The sequence below is a fragment of the Acomys russatus genome, chromosome 27, assembly GCF_903995435.1.
Source record: "Acomys russatus chromosome 27, mAcoRus1.1, whole genome shotgun sequence".
Classification (NCBI taxonomy): Eukaryota; Metazoa; Chordata; class Mammalia; order Rodentia; family Muridae; genus Acomys; species Acomys russatus.
The window spans coordinates 13,927,262-13,947,089 of record NC_067163.1 but is presented as its reverse complement, the minus strand read 5'-3'; the positions used below and the strand labels follow the sequence as shown (position 1 = coordinate 13,947,089).

Below are 19,828 nucleotides of genomic sequence, written 5' to 3'. Positions count from 1 at the left end.
AGAGATGGCAAGTCTGGTCACTTTAGGCAGCTAGGAGATCTATACAGCAAAGACATTGCCAGGATTATTTCTTATGTATATCAGTGTTGTTTCCGAATGCCTGTGACCTGGGGTCGTCTTGTCCACTTGTCCTCTTCCCCCAGCACTGGGCTACAAGGATGCATGCAGCACTCAGCGACTTTCACTTCATTAACAGATCAATTGAACAATTATGACTTATTTATAGATGGGCAATGCCTCCATCGGTTTAAAAGGCTCTTTAAGGCTAAATGTGAGAGGCTTGCCTTCCAACATTAAACAGCTGTAAATTTTTCAGTGCATATTAATAAAAATTCCAGACAAACACACCAGCACTGCAGCTGGCTGCTGCGCACACTCTAAGAGCAGGCAGAGAAAACTAAAGGCGGCTGGCTGCACTTATTATCTTTCCAGAGGACAGAGTCTACATGTAGCATTGGGTGTGTCTATTTAGCATAGTTAAATGTTAGTGCTTTTCATTGAAATACCAAAAATGCATGTTTACTCAGAATGTATCTTCATACTGGCCACAGGGAAACAATCCACTACGGCTACTTGTTTGTATTTTAAAATATCTGAAATAAAAGCTCATCATACCCCTGGGCTTTTCCTATTTCAGGTATAAAATCAAGCTGACACCTTTCTGAAGCTTTACGTACTATGTACACCACTATTTAGACTCCTTATTAAGACAGTGAGGAATTTCCATTAAGCCCCAATTTGTACCTGCCACTCTGGAAAAAGAAGCTATGAACCACCATCCACAGGCCGTGCTACACTATATAACCACCGCAGCTTACATAAAGCCCGACCCTTAACAGAAAGATGCTAATACAAAGGGTGGGGCTTGCTCTGGGGGCTGTCTGCTTTTAACTGGATGCTCACAAATCCTACACATTTGCCAACACGAAAAGTGTCACTCTCTAAACATTTCGTTTACAGACCTGTTTCAGGATTCCCTGAAGCCCACTGCTTTTCCAATTCAAGTCCCACATACTTGGTTCTGCCCAGAGCAGTTGTTTTTGTTATTTCTACTTACGATTTCTTCAACTAGTCATCACCAATGACCCACATCTTGAATATGATTAAAATACATGTGGAAAAAAAGGAACTGACTTGACAAAACTGTACTTAGGGAGTACCTCAAATAACTTTCATTTAATGGGCTATATGGTCATCCTCACAAAACTCTGGGATTCAAGAGAAAACAGTTGTTACCAAGCTACAAAGGAAGTGGGATCCTACTGGGATACCTATTTTAAAGGAATATGACTCTTAGCACGTTAGTGATTGGTCACATGACAGCGAAGGTCAGGACCCTCGGCAGCAGCATCCACTAATACCACTTTCTTCCCACATCTGCTGTCTGGAGCACCTATGTAAAGTCCACTCATAACCTGGCTATAAACAAGCCTACTTTAAAATATATTTAAGTGTGAGATAGTGAGAGGTGTCAAGAATGTTTATACCTTATGGTTTCACTATCTCCTTTGCAGAAAAATCAGATTTACTAAGCTTGGTGTGTTGCACCAGCACACCTTTAATCCCAGCATTCAGGAGGCAGAGGCAGGTAGATCTTTGTGAGTTCAAGGCCAGGACAGCCAGGGTTGTTATACAGAGAAACCCTGTCTTTAAAAAAAAAAAAAAAAAAAAAAAAAAAGTCATAATTACTTTTTGTTTGTTTGTTTTTGTTTTTCGAGACAGGGTTTCTCTGTGTAGCCTTGGCCATCCTGGACTCACTTTGTAGACCAGGCTGGCCTCGAACTCACAGTGATCCGCCTGCCTCTGCCTCCCGAGTGCTGGGATTAAAGGCGTGCGCCACCATGCCCGGCTTCAGAATTACTTTATGTTGGACTGAAAATCAGTACTTTGCAGTAGCAAAGGCAAGCAACAGGCTTTGACGCCCACAACGGATGGTGCGGTGTAGCGACAGACTGCAAATCAAGTCAAGGAAGGGATCTATCACCTGGAGGTGACAAAACCATGCTGTTTCATCTCACTAGCGCTGGGCTTAGACCAAGTGCCTGCTATAAGCCGTGTGTACTTCCTTAACTGCTAATTTGATGTTGCCATGGCGCGCACAGCGAGATGGCCACTTAAACCCTTCCCAACTCATGCTCTTACATCGGGAAAGAAAGGCCAACTTCCCAGAGCTACGTCTCATTTTCCGGACTGTGTTATATCCAAAATAGTAAGTGATGAAAGCTTACGTACAGTAACAGCGCACACGCTCCCACAGAGCAGAGCAGCTCTTTCTGGATCACAACCCAGGGACAGAAGGAGATAATGCTTTCCTTTAAAAGTCCTGCGTGATGTTTTGTGGTTCCCAGATTCTATACACATAAAGTCACCCATGCATATATGACACAAACATAGATACTGTTTATGGCAACAAGGAGGGACAGGATGGGAGGGGTGAGGAAGAGGCAGAGGGATATGTTTAATGTACAGTAAATACTTGTATGAAAATTTAAAAGAACACTAAAGCAGCAGAAGTGCCCTGGAGTGGGTCGGATCTGGTTCTTAAGATAAAAATTACTTCAAACTTAAGAGACTGAATTACACGTTTGGCTGTTTCTGAAATGGATCCTTTAAGATAAACAACTAATCATAAGTAGAAAGTATTATGTAATCATAAAGTGGTAATTTATACAAAATTGCTTATTTGTTATTACAAGTGTGCTTTCTTTTTTTGTGTAAGTAAATTATGTCCCCTTTAGGTTTTTCAAATGGATTTCTCAAAAAAAAATAAATAAATAAAAATCATTACTATATTTCCTTTAGAAAAGGGGAAAGTAAGATTCCAACATCCTTTGATCCTAGCACTCAAGGCAGGAGGCAGAGGATGTTTCAAGGCCATCTACCTGGTCTGTAGCAAGTTCTAGGTAGCTAGCCTTACATAGTGAGACCTTGCCTGAAACACAACCCCATATGCCAGTTTTTGTTGGTACTTAGACATTCACATAAATGAACATTGTAATTTCATTTTTTTTTTTAAGATTTATTTATTATGTATACAGTATTCTGCCTGCAGGCTAGAACAGAGTACCAGATCTCATTATAGATGGTTGTGAACCACCATGTGGTTGCTGGGAATTGAACTCATGACCTTCGGAAGAGCAGTCAGTGCTCTTAACCTCTGAGCCATCTCTCCAGCCCCGAACACTGTAATTTCAAAGCAAAAGATGTGCAGTCTGTCACTACACCGCACTAAGAAGGGGAGGAAGGAAAGTCTCGGTGTGGAGCAACAATCCCGGAGAGTCTGAACCGGTTAGGAGAAAAATTCCACATGCAAGACAGACATCCAAAATGGCTCAACATAATTTATTTTTTTATGTTAAAATGTACAGAGTTCTTTTGAAAGTACTTGCTAGAAAGGGGGAAAAAGATATTACATACAAGGAGAGGAAGGGAGGCTACCTGGCCAGGAGCGCATGACATGGAGAAATACAAAGGCGTCTAGGTACCCCTCCCCTCAGCTTACAAGTCACCAGGAACAAAGTACAAAGAGGTTACAAAACAGGAAAAGCAAATATAAACAGACAGGAATAGACTTAGTTTGTACATGCGGCTTTTAGAGGCATCTGGAGCTCTATTCACACACTCTAGAGATCTCTTTAAAGAGAATTTTTATCTTTCTTAAAATAGTTTTTAATATTCTACAACAAAGATAAAAAATTTTAAAGATGGAATGAAATGAAAAAGCTCTTATTTTAAAAGGCATCAAAGTCACTAACAAGTGAGTTTTTAAATTTCTTTTTTAGAAGATTACCCAAGTTATCTTGCTAAAAATACATTTTTTTTTCTTAAAACAGAAGTGAAAAAATGACAGGTACCAATATTACCGTGTTGGATAATTTCTTTTATAATATAGAAAAGAACATATTTTTCTACAATAGTTCTACAGTCACAAAGAGGCTTGTGGAAAAGGGAGCTGCCTGATTGAATTTAAAAATAAAACAAAACAAAAAACCCAAACACAACTGCAAACCAACAGAAAGTGAATTCACGGCCCTCATTTCAACAGCTTCCCCTTCTGCCTTGACCCACCCTCCTCCCAAAGAGACCTCCCTTCCCTCCCCCCATCCCTGCCCCGTCCCATCCAGGAAGCAGTGACATAGCTGAAGGTGTGGGAGAGGGCAGCACGGTGCACATTCTACAGATGACTGGGAACTGGACAGTATATACAGAGAAACTGGGTCCTACGTAGCCTTGCACATGCTCAGAGTCAACAGCGGTACAGTGTGGAATTCTGCTTTTCTATCTAACACACTTAATTGAGAAAGCCAATTAAGGTCTATAAAAAAGCCCAACAAACCTGTGCATTTGAAAAAATGTAATGCCTAATTAGTACTTTAAAAATGTATTTCTATAAAATGTACAAATACAGGAGAGACTTTGTGCTTACAGGTGTTTCTTTAAGCACTGTGTCCTCCTTGTGGATATCTGACTGCACATACCAAGTGGTATAATAGTTTCCATCTTCTAATGATGGAATATATAATATATATAATTATAATTATATATATAATTTTTTTAACCTATCCCTGGAGCAAGTAGGAAGAGAACTGGCGAACTAGTGAAATAACACGAGCCTCCTGAAGCCCTGCTACCAGATGTGCCCTACTATGCTGGTGGTGGGTCTCTCCTTGCTCGTCCTCACAGGAGAGGGGCTAGTGCACACTGGCTCATGGGGATGAATTCAGGATCTCCAGACACAATGAAAACGAGAGGTATGCATCACTGAGGCAGCTACAAGAGTCACACCACCACCTCCCTTCTGACTCACTGTGCACCAGGTGTTTCCTAAATCACTGATACTACAGTCCTTCGTGGAAACTACGAATGAAATATTTGTGACAGGCAAATCACAGGGGCTTGCTCTGAGGGTTGCCAGAGTCAAAGGTGCAAGCACAAGACCTTAGTCCACATTTCCAAGTACATACTAAACAAGAGGTGAGTGGAGTGTGCATGTTATGGCTGATTCACCAGGTGGTAAAAACCAAGAGGTTCATTTCCCCTTTCTGATTGTTAGCTGACCATCTGTGACCTCCAGAGGCTGGAGAAGGATTGCAAACAGCTTTTCTCTGAGATTCTGCTGTTAGGTGAGACTTACAGTATTTTTGTGTCTCTGAGTGCTGAGTGGGAATATTAAAAAAAGAATTATATTACACTTGATTCAAGAAAAACAGGTATTTCAATGACTTCTACCTAGAAACACTCCTGGGGAAAGGTTTCCAGAGGTGTGTGTGTGTGTAGGGAAGGAGGGAGGGAATTTTACAAGGAGAAGCATTTCCTGCCTCACTTTATTATTAATAATAATAACATTAAGTTTAAGGAGCCTGGGCTGCTCTCCATGTCTCCATCCCAGTCTCCCCTAAGTGCCTCCTGCTGGAATGAAGTGGGAAATGAAAGGCTGGGTTTGGAGGAAAGGGTCTGGCTGACCCTTGAGATGTATATATAACATTTAAAAATGACAACATTGGGAGCTGCAGACAGTTGAGGGGAAACACACATTTTAAAATAAAATAAATTCACGTTTACATAAATTCTGTCCATGTGGTGTATAAAGAAATTAAGGCTCCTTTTAATTATGAGAAGATTTTGTGCATGTTTCCCCTACCCAAATCCATTTTTAGATGAGTTCTACTGTAAAATGTTCAAGATTGTGAAGAAAACAAAAACCCAAAACAAAGTTGAACCCCCAAAAAGAGATCAGGTTTTCTAAAAACAAAACAAAAAAACAGTAATAATAATAATAATAATAAACCAAAGAAAAATTCCTCTAACTCTACAGTAATATTTTAACTGGAAAAAAGGTCCATTTTTTTCTCTGGTTTGTCAGTATAAAAAGTTCCTTTATTTATATATATTTAAGCTTTTACTGCAAGTTCATCTCACTCATCTTCTCATGTAAGGTCCATTAAGTGACTGCTTGGGCACGCCAGCAGCATTCATGTAGCTGTGATGGGAGGGGCCAGTGTACATCATGTTTCCATGAGGGTTTGGCTGCATAGGCTGCTGGGTATAGGCCTGGCTCCCCATCATTCCCATCTGCATCTGCATAGGATACTGTGCTGTCTGGTTCATGTAGGCAGGGTTACTATGGTAACTGCTGTTCATCATGGGCTGTGTCATTCGATAGCTGTTCATAGCATTCAAGGTGTTCATATTCATGGAATTGACATTATAGGCTGGAGTGGGCATTAAATTAACCCCCATGTTCATGCCACGCTGAACAGCCAATGCACGAGGGCCAGCTTGCATGGCAACTGCTGGTGGGCTGCGGCCATAGAGCTGTTGTTGGTGTGCAGTCGCAGAGGGCAAAGGTGCAGACTTGGAGCGGATAGAAATATGTCCCTTAACTGGCATCTGCCCTTGCAACCTCTGAGTGTGAGGAATGCCAATGTTAGTGGCAGACATGTTGCACTGTAGCAGAGGTGACGTGAGGTTCATAGTAGTAGATGCCAAATTTGGGGGTGGAGTCATGGTGGCTTGTGCTTGAGGAGTCCCAGCTAAGGGATGAGATGGAGCTAGCTGAGCCAGTCCCGTATTAGACAGAGAAACACTGGTTGCATAGGAAGTCACAGCCGGAGAATGACTGTAAGGCATGGCATGAGGGTCCATAATGGTGTTAGTCAGCTGCTGCAACTTGGCGAGGCTGAAGGTGGCTGATGGTTGAGAGTAGCTGCCAGCACCAAAATCCCCTGGAATCCTCTCGTAGATACTGATGTTCCCAGTGCTTCCAGACTCTGGTATCTCCATAATCATCGGAGCTGCAGCAAAGCTGTTGTTCATGCTACACTGAGACAGAGGGGGCTGCTGCTGTGGCGGTGGTGGGGGCTGGGGCTGCTGCTGTGGTGGAGGGGGCTGCTGTTGCTGCTGTGGCTGTGGTGGGGGAGGCTGTGGTGCCGGTTGTTGTTGTTGCTGCTGCTGCTGCTGTTGCTGTGGTGGTGGCGGTGGCGGCGGCGGCGGTGGTGGCTGCTGGTTACTGGGAGGCCTTTCCACCACACAGGTCTGAGGTGACTTGATATTGCAGTTGGTAGCAGGTTGGACACTGCTCTGCTGCAGCATGCTGCAGCTGCTGCCCATGTTTGCCATTTGCTGAGTAACAACGCAACTGTTCTGGGTGAGGCTGCTTGAAGAGGACAAGCCACCATAGGAGCAGCTGTTCTGAGAGGAGTTATTCCCACAAATGCTGCTGCCCATGGTGGAATCATAGCTGCTTGGGTTCTCATAGTTCTCTGTGGTACTCTCGATGCTGCCCAGGTCACTGAAGCCACTGTCTACCACCTGCTGAGAGTGGTCTGATACGGAAGGCACATCCATCATGGGGCTGGTCTCCATGTTCTGCATAGAGGGTGCGGACAGGGATCCTTGCTCTGGGCTGATCTGTGTGTAGCCGCTTTCCAGGGCAGGCACACTGGGGCTGCTGACTGAGCGGACTGACTGACTGGGATGAGATGGAATGGAGGATATCGGGCTATTATGCTCTGAAGCATGACAGTCTTCAACCATTGACATCTGCGGGTCCTCATCTGTGTGGGTGTAACTCTGCAGAGTCTGGCAGGCTGCAAGAGTTTCCTCACAGTCCTGGTAGGCTCCTTCATGCTCACTGCCTTCTTCTTGAGTCAAAGATTGCACTGCCTGTACAGTTTCCAGGTCCAGCTCACTGTGTGGGATCTCTTCCTCCTCCTTTAGCTCAATTAATTCTTCCTTAGTGTTTGAATCTTCCTCATGGTCCTCCTCAGACCCTGGCATGGTCTCTGATACCACAGATGCCTCATGGGAAGGCTGTTCCTCTTCAGAGTCCAGTTCAGTTTCATCTTTATCCTTTATATTCTCCCTACTGTCCTGCATGTTTGCATCTAAAAAAGATTCCTGAATGCCAGGCTCCTCTTTGCGGTCTTCTCTGGCTGGCTGCTCCTCTGGCTCTTTTGTCTTTAGGGAGTCCAGGTGGCCGTCGTCCTCATCATCGGCATCATGGTCTTCATTCTGGTTTGCCTCTGCAGTCACTTCATCTTCTTCCTCTTGCTCCTGTCCTTCCAGCTCTTGGGGCTCTTCCTCTGATTGCCTCTGCTCGTCCAAAGGCTTCTCATCTTCCTCTTCTGCCTCAGGTTCTTTTGGTTCTGCGTCAGGACTGTTGCTGCTGTCCAATGGGGACATGGCTCTGATGTCACTGCCAGTTGTATCTTCCTCCTCCTCAGCCTCCTCATCTGGTTCTGTTTGCAGGTCCTCCTTCCTTTCTTCCAGCAAGGGCAAATCCTCCTTTATCTCAACGATTTCTTCACTCTCTTGAGTTCTGGGTTTACGCCCAGGCTTAATGGGGACCACAGGCTCAACTATGCATTCTTGTGTAGAAACAGCTATGATATCCTGGTTCAATTTAAATCCTGGTTTTCGTCCAGGTCTTTTCTTCCAGTGGATAGGTTTTCGGCTCTTGCCTTTGGGCCATCCCTTTTTCTTTTTCATAGGTGTAGAGGTATCTGGCTCAAGTGAAGCACTGTTCACATCACATTTTCGCAAAAGAGATACTGGCTTTAGGACAGGAGTGTCTGGACAGAAAAGAAATAGTAAAGACAGGTTACAAGACCTAGTATTTCTCTGAGACCAACATGTCCAACATAATAATCTAAGGAATGAACTAATTAATGACACATAAAGTTACACAATGAACTGGCAGGACAATGAAATAGTCCTGGGCAACATGATTCTACCACCTACTGCTACTTAAAAGCAGCTTGAGACCAAACTCTATGAAGATGCACACAATGAGCAGCAAGAGTGTCGTCAACTCTAAGTCACACATCAGCTTTGTCTGTCTGCTGTTTTGCTACCTCTTTGGTTTTTTGTTTTGTTTTTGTGTTAGTTTCCACAAAAATCATTACATAAAGTCAGACCATAAACCAGTTCTGGTAGACCACAATTGAGCTGTCCCCTGTGAACAACTGTTAGTCAGTATGTTTATATGGGGAAAACTGCAAGGCACTTAGTCTTAAGCAAGCGCTGACATGTGGTCCTAAACAAGAAAAGGTCTAAGTGCCCATTATACTCAGAAGAAATAAATTCAGCACTGGCACTACTTTTTCTAAATTGTGGTAAAACATATATAACATAAAATTTTAATAATTTTAAAGTAGAGTTCAGTGGCATTAAAAAACGCATTCTCCATTTCTATTAATTTTTAAAGGCTATGAACATTAAGGAAGGGGAACCAAAGGGACGTTTGTGGTGTATCTGGAGAGTCCACAAAGGCAATGCTGTATGAGAAAAACTGTCAGGGTAATAAGGGCTTTCAGGTGAGATACCAGTGTGACATACAGTGTGATTCAAGAAAGAGCACCAAGCCTCAATTCACACCAAAAACCAAAACATAGCAATATATAGCAAGAGTAAAACTCTGGATCATCATTTATAAAGCAAAGACTTTAATGATCATTACATTAAAGCAGGTATCAGCCAGGTGTGGTGGCGTATGCCTCTTTAATCCCAGCACTCAGGAGGCAGAGGCAGGCGGATCTCTGTGAGTCCGAGGCCAGCCTGGTCTACAAAGTGAGTCCAGGACAGCCCAGGCTACACAGAGAGACCCTGATTCCAAACAAAACAAAACACAAAAAACCCACCCACCAACCAACCAACACAAAACAACAGGTGTTATAAAGTAAGCCTTAAAAATAAGAAAAATGTGCTGGGTATTGTGTGAATTTCAATACTTAGGAGGCTAAGGCAAATGGGTCACAAACTTGAGGCCAGCATGGGCTTCAAAGCCAGACACACACACATACACACACACACACGCGCGCGCGCACACGCACACACACACACACGCGCGCGCGCGCGCGCGCGCGCGCGCGCGCGCACGCACACATACATACACACACTTACATTTACATACACGAACACACCCCACAAGGATTTTGTTTTGTTTTGTTTTTGATTCTAGGGACTGAACTCGGGGCCCATTACCACCAAACTAACATCTGTCAGAAAAATCCAAGTCCTATCTACTACGTTTAAAGTCAAGATTTTAAGAGAATAAAATAAAAGGCTCTACTAAATAAGGCAAAAGATAAAAATTTTTAAAAGAGTACAAAGAAATCTTTACTAGATTTCTTCAAATCCATCTGTGAAAATAAAACAGCTGAGTTTGAGGCCATTCATAGAAAACACAATGCAGGTGTAGGCAACTCATTACTTCATGAAACCTAGTTAGGATGCAAGTCTAGTTTCTTCCTTATCTCATCACACGAGCCTCAGCTACTGTATATCTGAATATGAAACTAAAAATAAGTCTATTTTACAAGTAAATGACTGGAATTTTAGCTACACCCTATAAGGTGGCTCCTTTTGCTATCCTTGCCACTTATTAGACATGCACAACTGGTGACTGGGTTGTGCACCTCTATAATCGCAGACCAAACAGGCTGAGGCAGGCCAGAGTGTTTTAAATAACAAAACAAGATAAAAACAAACCAACAAAAAGAGACAGACTACTGACTGAGTGAGATATATTAGAGGCTTGATCCGGGAAGGTTCCTGAACAGAGGACAGAAGTTCCCATCGATATTCAAAGTGCCTCCTGCACATTTATTTATCTGGATAAGCACCTATCTTAAGCACTCAGCATGCAGCAATGAGCCAAACAGATAAACACCAGCAACCACGAAGTCTAGCAATCAGTTATTCCATCACCCTTTCACTGAAGAGCCAGGAAAAAAACTAGACAGTATCAGGCAAAAAGGAAGAACTTCCAATAGTAAGATTTCCTGCAAAGCTAAGAAGAGGTACAGATTAAAACAAATTAAATGCAAGGATGAATACGGATATACCAACCCTTCCCTTTCTGCCTGTGAGTTGTGTTTACTTTAACCCTTTGTAGAAGGGTTTGTAGCTACTACAACTGCGTATTTAAAGACACATGGAAACTTCTCTAAGAAATACTTCTATGACATACCATCCACATCATCTGACTCCTCCTCTTCTTCCTCCTCTTTAGATGGCCTCTTAGAGGAGGATTGACACCTAAGGACATCCTGTGAGGACAAGCGATGAAAGTACCCTCTGGGGAAGAGCTCATTTTCATCCTCCTCCTCCTCCTCTTCATCAATCTCAAATGTAGGTTCCAGCCTTGGCATTGGTCTCTCAGAGTCGGAGTCTTCAAAAGGCTCATCTAACACCTCAGTGGTCTCAGAAATAGTTTCTGTGACTACACTGCTATTGTGGTGTTTCCGCTTGCGGACTCTTCTTCTTCGGTGAAGAATTGGTTTCTATTTAGTAAAGAAAGCAACTATTTTATTCATAGTAAGGAACATTCTTTTTCTGCTGTAACATGAAAGTTTTAAAACTTTGTAGAACTGGCATATTTGAAATGAAGATGTAGTTTCCAAAAGATATTTTGGTAAAGATATAAAGTACTAAGAACACAAAATTGTAGGTCAGTAAGATGGCTCAGTAGATAAAGGTGCTTGCTTTGCAACCTGGGCAACCTGACAACCTGGCTTCAATCCTTGGATTGACATGGGGAAGTAAACCCTTAGGGTTGTTGCCTGATTTCTACATACCTACTATGGCACAACCCCCCCCACACACACTCACCCCCCCCACACACACACACTCACCCACCCACCCCCCACACCCACTCACTACACACACACACTCACCCACTCACTACACACACACACTCATCCACCCACCCCACACACAGACACACTCACCCACCCACCCCCCACACCCACCCACCCCCCACACACACTCACCCACCCACCCCACACACAGACACACTCCCACCCCCCCACACCCCCCCACACACTCACCCACCCACCCCCCACACACACTCACCCACCCACCCCACACACACACTCACCCACCCACCCCACACATACACACACAAAAAGAAAACAACAAAAATTCTCCACAAAGGTTTTAGATACTAACTCCAGCCTTACAATATTAAAAAGCAGGTGTCCCGAGAGCAGATGCTGTTAGTGCATTATCAGCTCACCTGCTTCAACACTGCAGTGCCTCAGATATTATCCCCTCTACTTTTGTTCAAGAGCAAAAGGCATAGAAACATTACATCTCATGCATCACCATGCATTAGTAGATCAGTAAGTCTGCACACCACTTGGGCAAGCTAGTTACAGGGGAGCACAGAAATGCAGAGCTGAAATGTATTCATTTGATGTGAAAGAAAAGTAACAGCACTGATTGAAACTTGGTGCACCAGGACATGCTTACACGGGGCTGACCTGATAGCTTAAATTACATAGTGATGTCACCAATAGAGACAATAGCCAAGGGATGACTGAATCAAATTCTTGTTCTACAGAGGCTAGAAAGGTTAGCACTCACTCAAGGGCATACATCTAGGCATTGCTGTGAAATAATCTATTGAGTCTCCTTTAAGTGAATTTCAAGAATGTCTAAGTACTTTGTATACAATTTCACTAGCTGTTATATTTGGATGTGTGTTACAATAACTTTACTTATTAATTTATAATTATTTCTAAAAATTTATTTATGTATCTTATGTATATGTGCACTTTGTCTACGCGTACATCTGCACACCAGAAGATAGCATCAGCCAGTTGTGAGCTGCTATGTGAATGCTGGGAATTGAACTCAGGCCCTTTGAATGAGCAGAGAGTGCTCTTAACCACTGAGCCATATCTCTAACACCCACTATTTGTGGTTTTGTGGGTTTTTTTGTTTTGTTTTGTTTTTAACACAAGAAAATAACATATTTGTTTTAGCACATAAATATATTCTTTGTGAGAATGCAATCAACAGTAGGGTTAATAGATTTAGTTTTCTCTACTTCAAAATCTACTGAGAATTTTCAAGTTAGATTAAAAATGGCTCTGCTTCTTAGAAAAGGGCTGATTTTACGACTGAAGCAAGAAGTATGCAAGCTAAGTTTATAGTATCTTGTAGTGTCAGAAAGGGCTTAAAACAGAACAAACTTCCCATGATGACGAGACTATGAATATAACAGGAGCAAAACAAAGGCCCTCCAAATGCCTGGTGCTGGGAAGGATGAGCTGAGCTGCAAGTTTACAGGGTTAAAGAAGCAAGCATCAGGTCCTATGAACAGAGACAACAGACTGGACACACAGCTTATCTATGCAGACACTCTGCTCCTAGAGTAAGTAGCCATATGTATCTTAAGTATGATCTGCATGCAATGCCTTTCCTCCACTATAATATGAAACGGGGAAGAAAAGCAACAACAGCAGAGAAACCCAAGTGGGTTAACATCAACAACAAAATGTGTTGTTTTAACTGATCCACACTGATTGACATACTTTATTATATATGGCTACTAGAGGTGATGCTTAAGTGCCTCTCTGCCTCACTCTCAAATACATGACCTCATTCTAATTAATGAAGGGTAATGTATAAAATAATTGGCCTCATGATCTTCAAGGTCCTATCAAATACAAAGTCTGAGAAATTCATTACCCTGAAAAGAACCACTAACTGTATCACAGAATGTAGGACGGGATCCTAACCAGAGAAAGGCCACTTAGGCAAACCACAACTATGAATAAAGTATGCTCTCTACTAATGTCTATGTTGTAGATCATGAACTGTAACAAATGTGCCTAACAGAGGGACTGATTTTGGAGCTTATGGGAACATTGTGTACTGTCTTTGCAATAATATATAAATCTAAAAACATTTTTTAAAGGTTTTCCTTTAAACAGGCGTGCACCTTCTTACAGCCCTGCCACAGAAAGAAATGACTCTCAAGCATGGCAGCTGGCATTCTGACTGTCTCAGGTAATGTGGAGATGCACACACAGCCTGGGGCATGTCTGGCAGAGTAGTCAGTGCCATCCCACCAGGATTGTCACTTTCCATAGCTTCAGTTACTTGCTTTCATGTATTTGCAGTTTCAAGTTTGTAACACATGAACCACAGTGTGTTCTACGTCAGAGCTGCAGGACAGAGCAAACCTACACAAGTCACAGCTACAGGGAGACAGGACATAAAGATGCATCACCTTTCTTTTCAGGGTGGGCTTTGTGAGAACTGGTGGTGAGTTTGACCGAGGACTTTCTGGTTCTTCCTCCTCCTCACTACTCTCACTGAAGCCCCTAAAGACAGCCCTGTCGCCATCAGTGTAGCAGCATGGCAGTCTGTCATTTCCTTCTGACAACCGGCACTTCAGGGTCTCGGGGCTTTTCTTCAGCTGTCCTCGCCACAACTCAACACTCTCACTGAACCTTCCCTTGGGGATGTCCACTTTCCCATCTGCTTGCACTGGAGGGGCTGCCGACTGCTCTTCCATCTCAGTGTACCGTTCTTGGGAGGTTTCTGATTTTTCCTCACATTCTCCATACTGTTCCTGAGGAGTTGATAATGTCTCATCCACAAGCATCTTGGAATCTTTGTCACCAAAACGTTCCTGGGTCTTTCTGTTCCTCCTCCCACAGCGGCCCCTCCGAGGCTGCTGGCTATTTGCAGGAAGACTGTCCCGGGGAAGGGCTTGTTTGCTCAGCCGTGAAGAACTAGTTAGTTCCTTAACTTCCGGTTTCTTTTCACTTTCTATTAAAGAGGAAGAGTCTTGATCTCTGTTCTCCCGAGGTACAGACTTTCCCACCTGATTAAGAAAACAACAATGCTGGTTAATTTCTCAGTCTGTTTGGTTGAGATAAGAAAGCAGAACTTAGTCTGGCCTGGTGGTGCATGCTTGTAATCCCAGCACTCGGGAGGCAGAGGCAGGTGGATCGCTGTGAGTTCGAGGCCAGTTGGTCTACAAAGTGAGTCCAGGACAGCCAAGGCTACACAGAGAAAACCCTGTCTCAAAAAAACCCAAAAAGACAAAACAAAACAAAACAACAACAACAAAAAACAATTAAAAAAGCAAGCAAGCAAGCAAGCAAGCAAGCAGAACTTTAGAAAGAAATTATTAAGTATTTAATAGCTATCATGAATATCTATCTTTTCCTTGGTAGGCACATTTTAAAATGTATTTATATGCATTATTGGTTTAATTTTCACAACCACACAGTGAAGTATGATGATGCCATTCTGTGAAGGAGGCACAAATCCAGAACATCTGACTCTATCTTGTGTTCATAATCACTATGAAATATCACCTTTGATATCAAAGTGTTGGTGGTCTTATAAATAGATGAGATTATAACATTTTCTAGAAATAAAAATTGATATAAATTGAAATAAAAACAAGAAAGAACAGGCTATAACAGTGGTTCTCAACATTCTGAACACTGGGAGCCTTCAATACAGCTCATGTTGTAGTGGCCCCACCATAAAATTATTGCTACATCATAATGTAATTTTGCTACTGTTAGAAATTGTACTGTAAATATCTGTGTTTTCTGATGGTCTCAGGCAACCCCTATGAAAGGGTTCATTCAATCCCCAAAGGGATTGTGGCCCACAGGTTGAGAACTGCTAGGCTATAAGGACATGGGCAAGAAGTAGACATTCAAGAAATATGGGACAATTAAAAATTTTTTTTCTTAAATATTTAAATTAGAATGCAATAAAGTAGATGAGATTTTTCTCTCTCTCTCTCTCTCTCTCACCTATCAGAGGAGGACATAAAGGATGAAAGCACTACTTTAAAAAAAAAAAAAAAAAGATTGTCAAAGGAAAACCCAAACCAGATATTATCACTGAAGAAAAATACTGGAAACTCTAAGCGCAGACCAGTTTATCATTAATGCTTTGAAGGCATCTGTGACTCCAGGGAAACTTCAGTGTTCTACTGAAAGCATATACATGCTTATAATAGCTCTTACATGTTCCATCTTAAGGAAAATGCACTTTTATTTCATTTTAACAGCTGTCACATAGAGTCTCAATTTAGATTCTCTAATTACTATATAGTTTAAAATGTAGCTCATACTGACACTCCAGTAAATATTAGTCTTAATAAACAGAATGTCAAAAATCTAATGGTTTCCTAGTGGCCTAAACCTTAAACAAACAAATGTAAATAAAAACAATATTCCTGAAATTTCTACCATTAAAATAAAACTCTGAAGTTTTAATGTGACTATTGGTGTGTGTACATGTTTTTATGTACATGTCTGTACAAGTTCACACACACACACACACACACACATCTGTGCATGTGCATATGGAGACAAGAGGACAACCTTGAGTATCCTTCCTAAGGAATGACACCTTCCTTTTTATCAGTGTGTATCTGTGTACCACATGCTTGCAATCTCTGAGGAGGCCAGAAGAGGGTGTTGCAGCTCTTAGACTGGAGCTACAGTGGCTGTGAGCTGCCATGAATGTCATGGGAATGGACCCTCCGCAAAAAGCAGCAAGTGTTCTAAGTCACTGAGATCTCTCTTCAGCCCCTCTGTCTATTTTATGAGACTCAGCAAGGCTGGCCAGTTAGCTTGAGGCTTTCCCCATCTCCACCCCCTAGCACTAGAATTACAAGTGTGTGACACTGTGCTCAGCTTCTTAAAATGAGTTCCAGGGATCAAACAAGGTTCTCTAGTTTGAATGATTTGAACAACTACACATCTATCTCCCTTGTCCTCTAGTGAGGATATTTTGTTGGTAAGAAATCATGATATATTTACAAATATTTATAAAAACCATAAATAAAACAGATCATACCCTTCCAGCAGTCTCTAGCTCTCTTTCCTGGCCTAGGGGCTCTTCTTTTTCTCCTTCATCAGCCTCTTCTTCTTCCTCCTCTGAGACAACAGAGTTGGAGACTATGACCGGAGTCCAGCGTAAGCATTCTGGGTCTACATCCACAGGTCGTAGATTCAACTGAAGCTTTGCCATGTGATCCTGGATAAGTTTTTCCCGGCGGATAATCACAAATCTACAACCAGAGAAAAGTTTATAGCAATCAACAACGTATAAGACACACGATAATGAACAGGGGATGTGACCCATCAAAGACCCCAGAACTAAGAACCACACAGCATGTAACTATGTCAGTACATGAGCGAGGCAGGGCAGGCAAGTGGGGCAGACGCCACTGAACAGCCACAGGCTGGCCCACCCCTTGACTCGCACCTCACCCGTGCTCAACTGAGCTCCTTTTCCAAGTCTTCAAGTGTTTTTCCCCCTTGTGGCCTTTCCCTGATCACTTAAAGCAAAACTAAACCCTGCCCTTCCTTTCACTATGTACTCCACTTAGTGCCACTCATACAGGCAGGTAATGAGGTCAACTGAACATATTTTACTCAATGATATGATTTTTAGAGCTGCTTCTTCATGTTAGAAGAAGCTTCCTAAAAGATAAATGGGTAAACTAGAAGATAGACAATTTAGTGGCTTAGCTGTAAAGCTTATAGACTAGAAACAGTTTCTGTATGTTCATCAGACTCAGATGCCACAGAAAGAAGTGATGACTAAGTAGCACAGGTGCCATTTCAGTGAACTGCAGCAGGGATCTGGCCTGATCCAAAACTTGCACCATCACCTTCCCCTTAACCACTCAACCGCCTTGTTGACGCCGTCATATTTGAAAGTATACAGAGGGTGTGACACTCACTGGTCACTGCGGAAGTCTAGCATTCGCAGGTGGTGGAGTGTGGAAGTAATGTCTTGAGGGCAAACTCCAGTCAATTTGCTTAACTTCTTAATGCTGATCTGTTTATCATTTTGGTGATAAAGGCATTCCAATATTACACTTTTCCAATATGCCATGTAGGAAAGACGACCTAGATCTGATAACGGTTTCTCAGGAGAGCCTGCTTGGCCTTCACGTTTTGATAACAAATAACCTAAAAAAATCCAAATTACAAATGTGTCAGAGACCTTAACAATAACAATGTTCCTCTACACAACCAATCCAAGAACTAGCCTCATGTTAACTCCAAAGGCAAGTTCCTTCAAAACTGAAGACTACACCTGTAAAGCAACTTCAAAAACAACACGCAGGCAAGATTGTGTGTGTGTGTGTGTGTGTGTGTGTGTGTGTGTGTGTGTGTGTATTGAGCACTAGGCAAGATTGTGTGTGTGTGTGTGTACTGAGTACTAGGCTAATGGTATTTTGTCTATCGTTGATATGCCACCTTGTTAAATATTCAAACTGCTAAAAACAAAATAAATGTTTCTATCAATAAGCTGCATTAATAAGATTAAAGTAACAATGTTTTTCAGTTTCCATGTACTAGACTAGAGGGGACAGAAAAAAAAATCCTCATTTTATTTGGATCTATAGAGGGCAACTACTATATGTGACCCAAGGACAGCAGGGGGCCTTGATGTGAGGGTTCATGCTTGGCCATATTGTAATTTGTTAAGTTGGCTATTTATGTATTTATTTATTGAAGGGAAATGAAATAGCAAAGTAAGGGGATGGCCTGGGAGGAGTAGAGGAAGGGTAAAGTGTAGTTGTGATATAATGCACGAGAGGAGAGAGTGAGAGAGTGCAGGTGGGTGGGTTTGGTGTCACTGCTCAGAGGCCCTCATTGGGAAGGTACGTGTGCCAGGGGGAGCATGCTATGACATTACTCTCTCCTCCAACTTAGTGCATGGCTTTCAATAACTGGAAATAAAGAGAAAGGGAAGAAGTTTTCAGAGAAAAATTACTGAAATAGAAAGAGTAGAAATGAAATAGTTTTGTCACTAAGGAATATTTAAAATCTGGAAAAATACAACAGCCTGTCGTCACACTTGTTTACAGGCCTCGGGAACACTGATACGTGTAAGTGTGATATTTCCTCAGGAACACTGATACATGTAAGTGTGATATTTCCTTCACTTTGCTTGTTCGTTTTGAGATATGGTCTTCCTTGTGTAGCCAGGAGTGGACTTGGGGCTCAGCATCCTTAGTGCTGTGATTACAGGTATGCAACACCCATGTCCAACTCCACATACACACAAATTAGTCAGTGTGGTCAAAAGCCAAGTAAAATAAGCTTCAATGGCTCAGATGAGAATTGGTTTTTCAGGACTAGAATCAAAACTCTCTTACGTTTGGCCAGACACGGTAGCACATGGCTATAGTTCCAGTACTTGGGAGCTAGAGGCAGGCAGATCTCTGTGAGTTCCAGGCCAGCCAGGATTCATATTGGGAGGGGGGGAGGACAAAATAAACAAAATATCCTTAGTCTGACCTATTATTTCTGCATGGCCTCTTTTCAGTATTTTCTAAGATTGTCATCAGGAAACAGGATGTTACAAACACATGCTTTACCATGACCTCCTCAGACTGTTAGCGCTCACTTTTTAACTCACATGAAGTTATTTTCTGTAACACTTATTCTTCTTAGGGCATTCAAAGCTGTGCTATGTACTTTTTAACACTAGGTAGAAGCAAAACTGAACACACCCGGTTACTCAGATAATGGAACAATGAAAAGAGGTAATGCTACGCTTCTTTACAGACACTAAGTAGTTACACAGGGTTCCCAACACTGCTGTGAATCAGTGTTACCATAAAACTAAGTTCCACAGGAAATCAACAGTTGCACACTAAAGACATTTACTACTGATGTCATGAAAAATGTATCAAACAAATCATTTTACATGTATACATGTATGCATATGTGTGTAGAGTGTGTGCACAAGCCATAGCATGCATGTGGAGGTCACAGGGCAACTTACAGAGGGTGGTTCTCCTCTTCCACCATGTGAGTGCCAGGGATCAAGCTCAGGCCATCTATCTGGCTTGGCGGCAAGTGCCTTTACCCACTGAGCCATCTTGTTGGCTCCCATGAAACTATATTTGGTATTAGTTATTTTAAAATATTTCGTGCTAAGCCAAAAAGCAAAGGACTGTGGCTTTAAGTTTAAGAAGTGCACCCAACAATATGAGAGGAAATGGAAAGACAACTCAGTGGGTAAAAGCTGC

General features: G+C 42.3%; 1 protein-coding gene across 1 annotated transcript in view; it reads right to left on the bottom strand.

The window, feature by feature from the left end:
* Positions 1-3,302: 3,302 nt before the first annotated feature.
* The window catches only part of Kat6a (lysine acetyltransferase 6A), an 86,292-nt gene continuing 69,766 nt past the window's right edge, over positions 3,303-19,828 (bottom strand). Inside the window, 5 exon segments of the mRNA XM_051170037.1 lie at positions 3,303-8,573; positions 10,973-11,285; positions 14,024-14,623; positions 16,621-16,843; positions 17,522-17,753. Of these exon segments, the coding sequence (XP_051025994.1) occupies positions 5,920-8,573; positions 10,973-11,285; positions 14,024-14,623; positions 16,621-16,843; positions 17,522-17,753 (4,022 nt within the window). The 3' untranslated portion in view covers positions 3,303-5,919.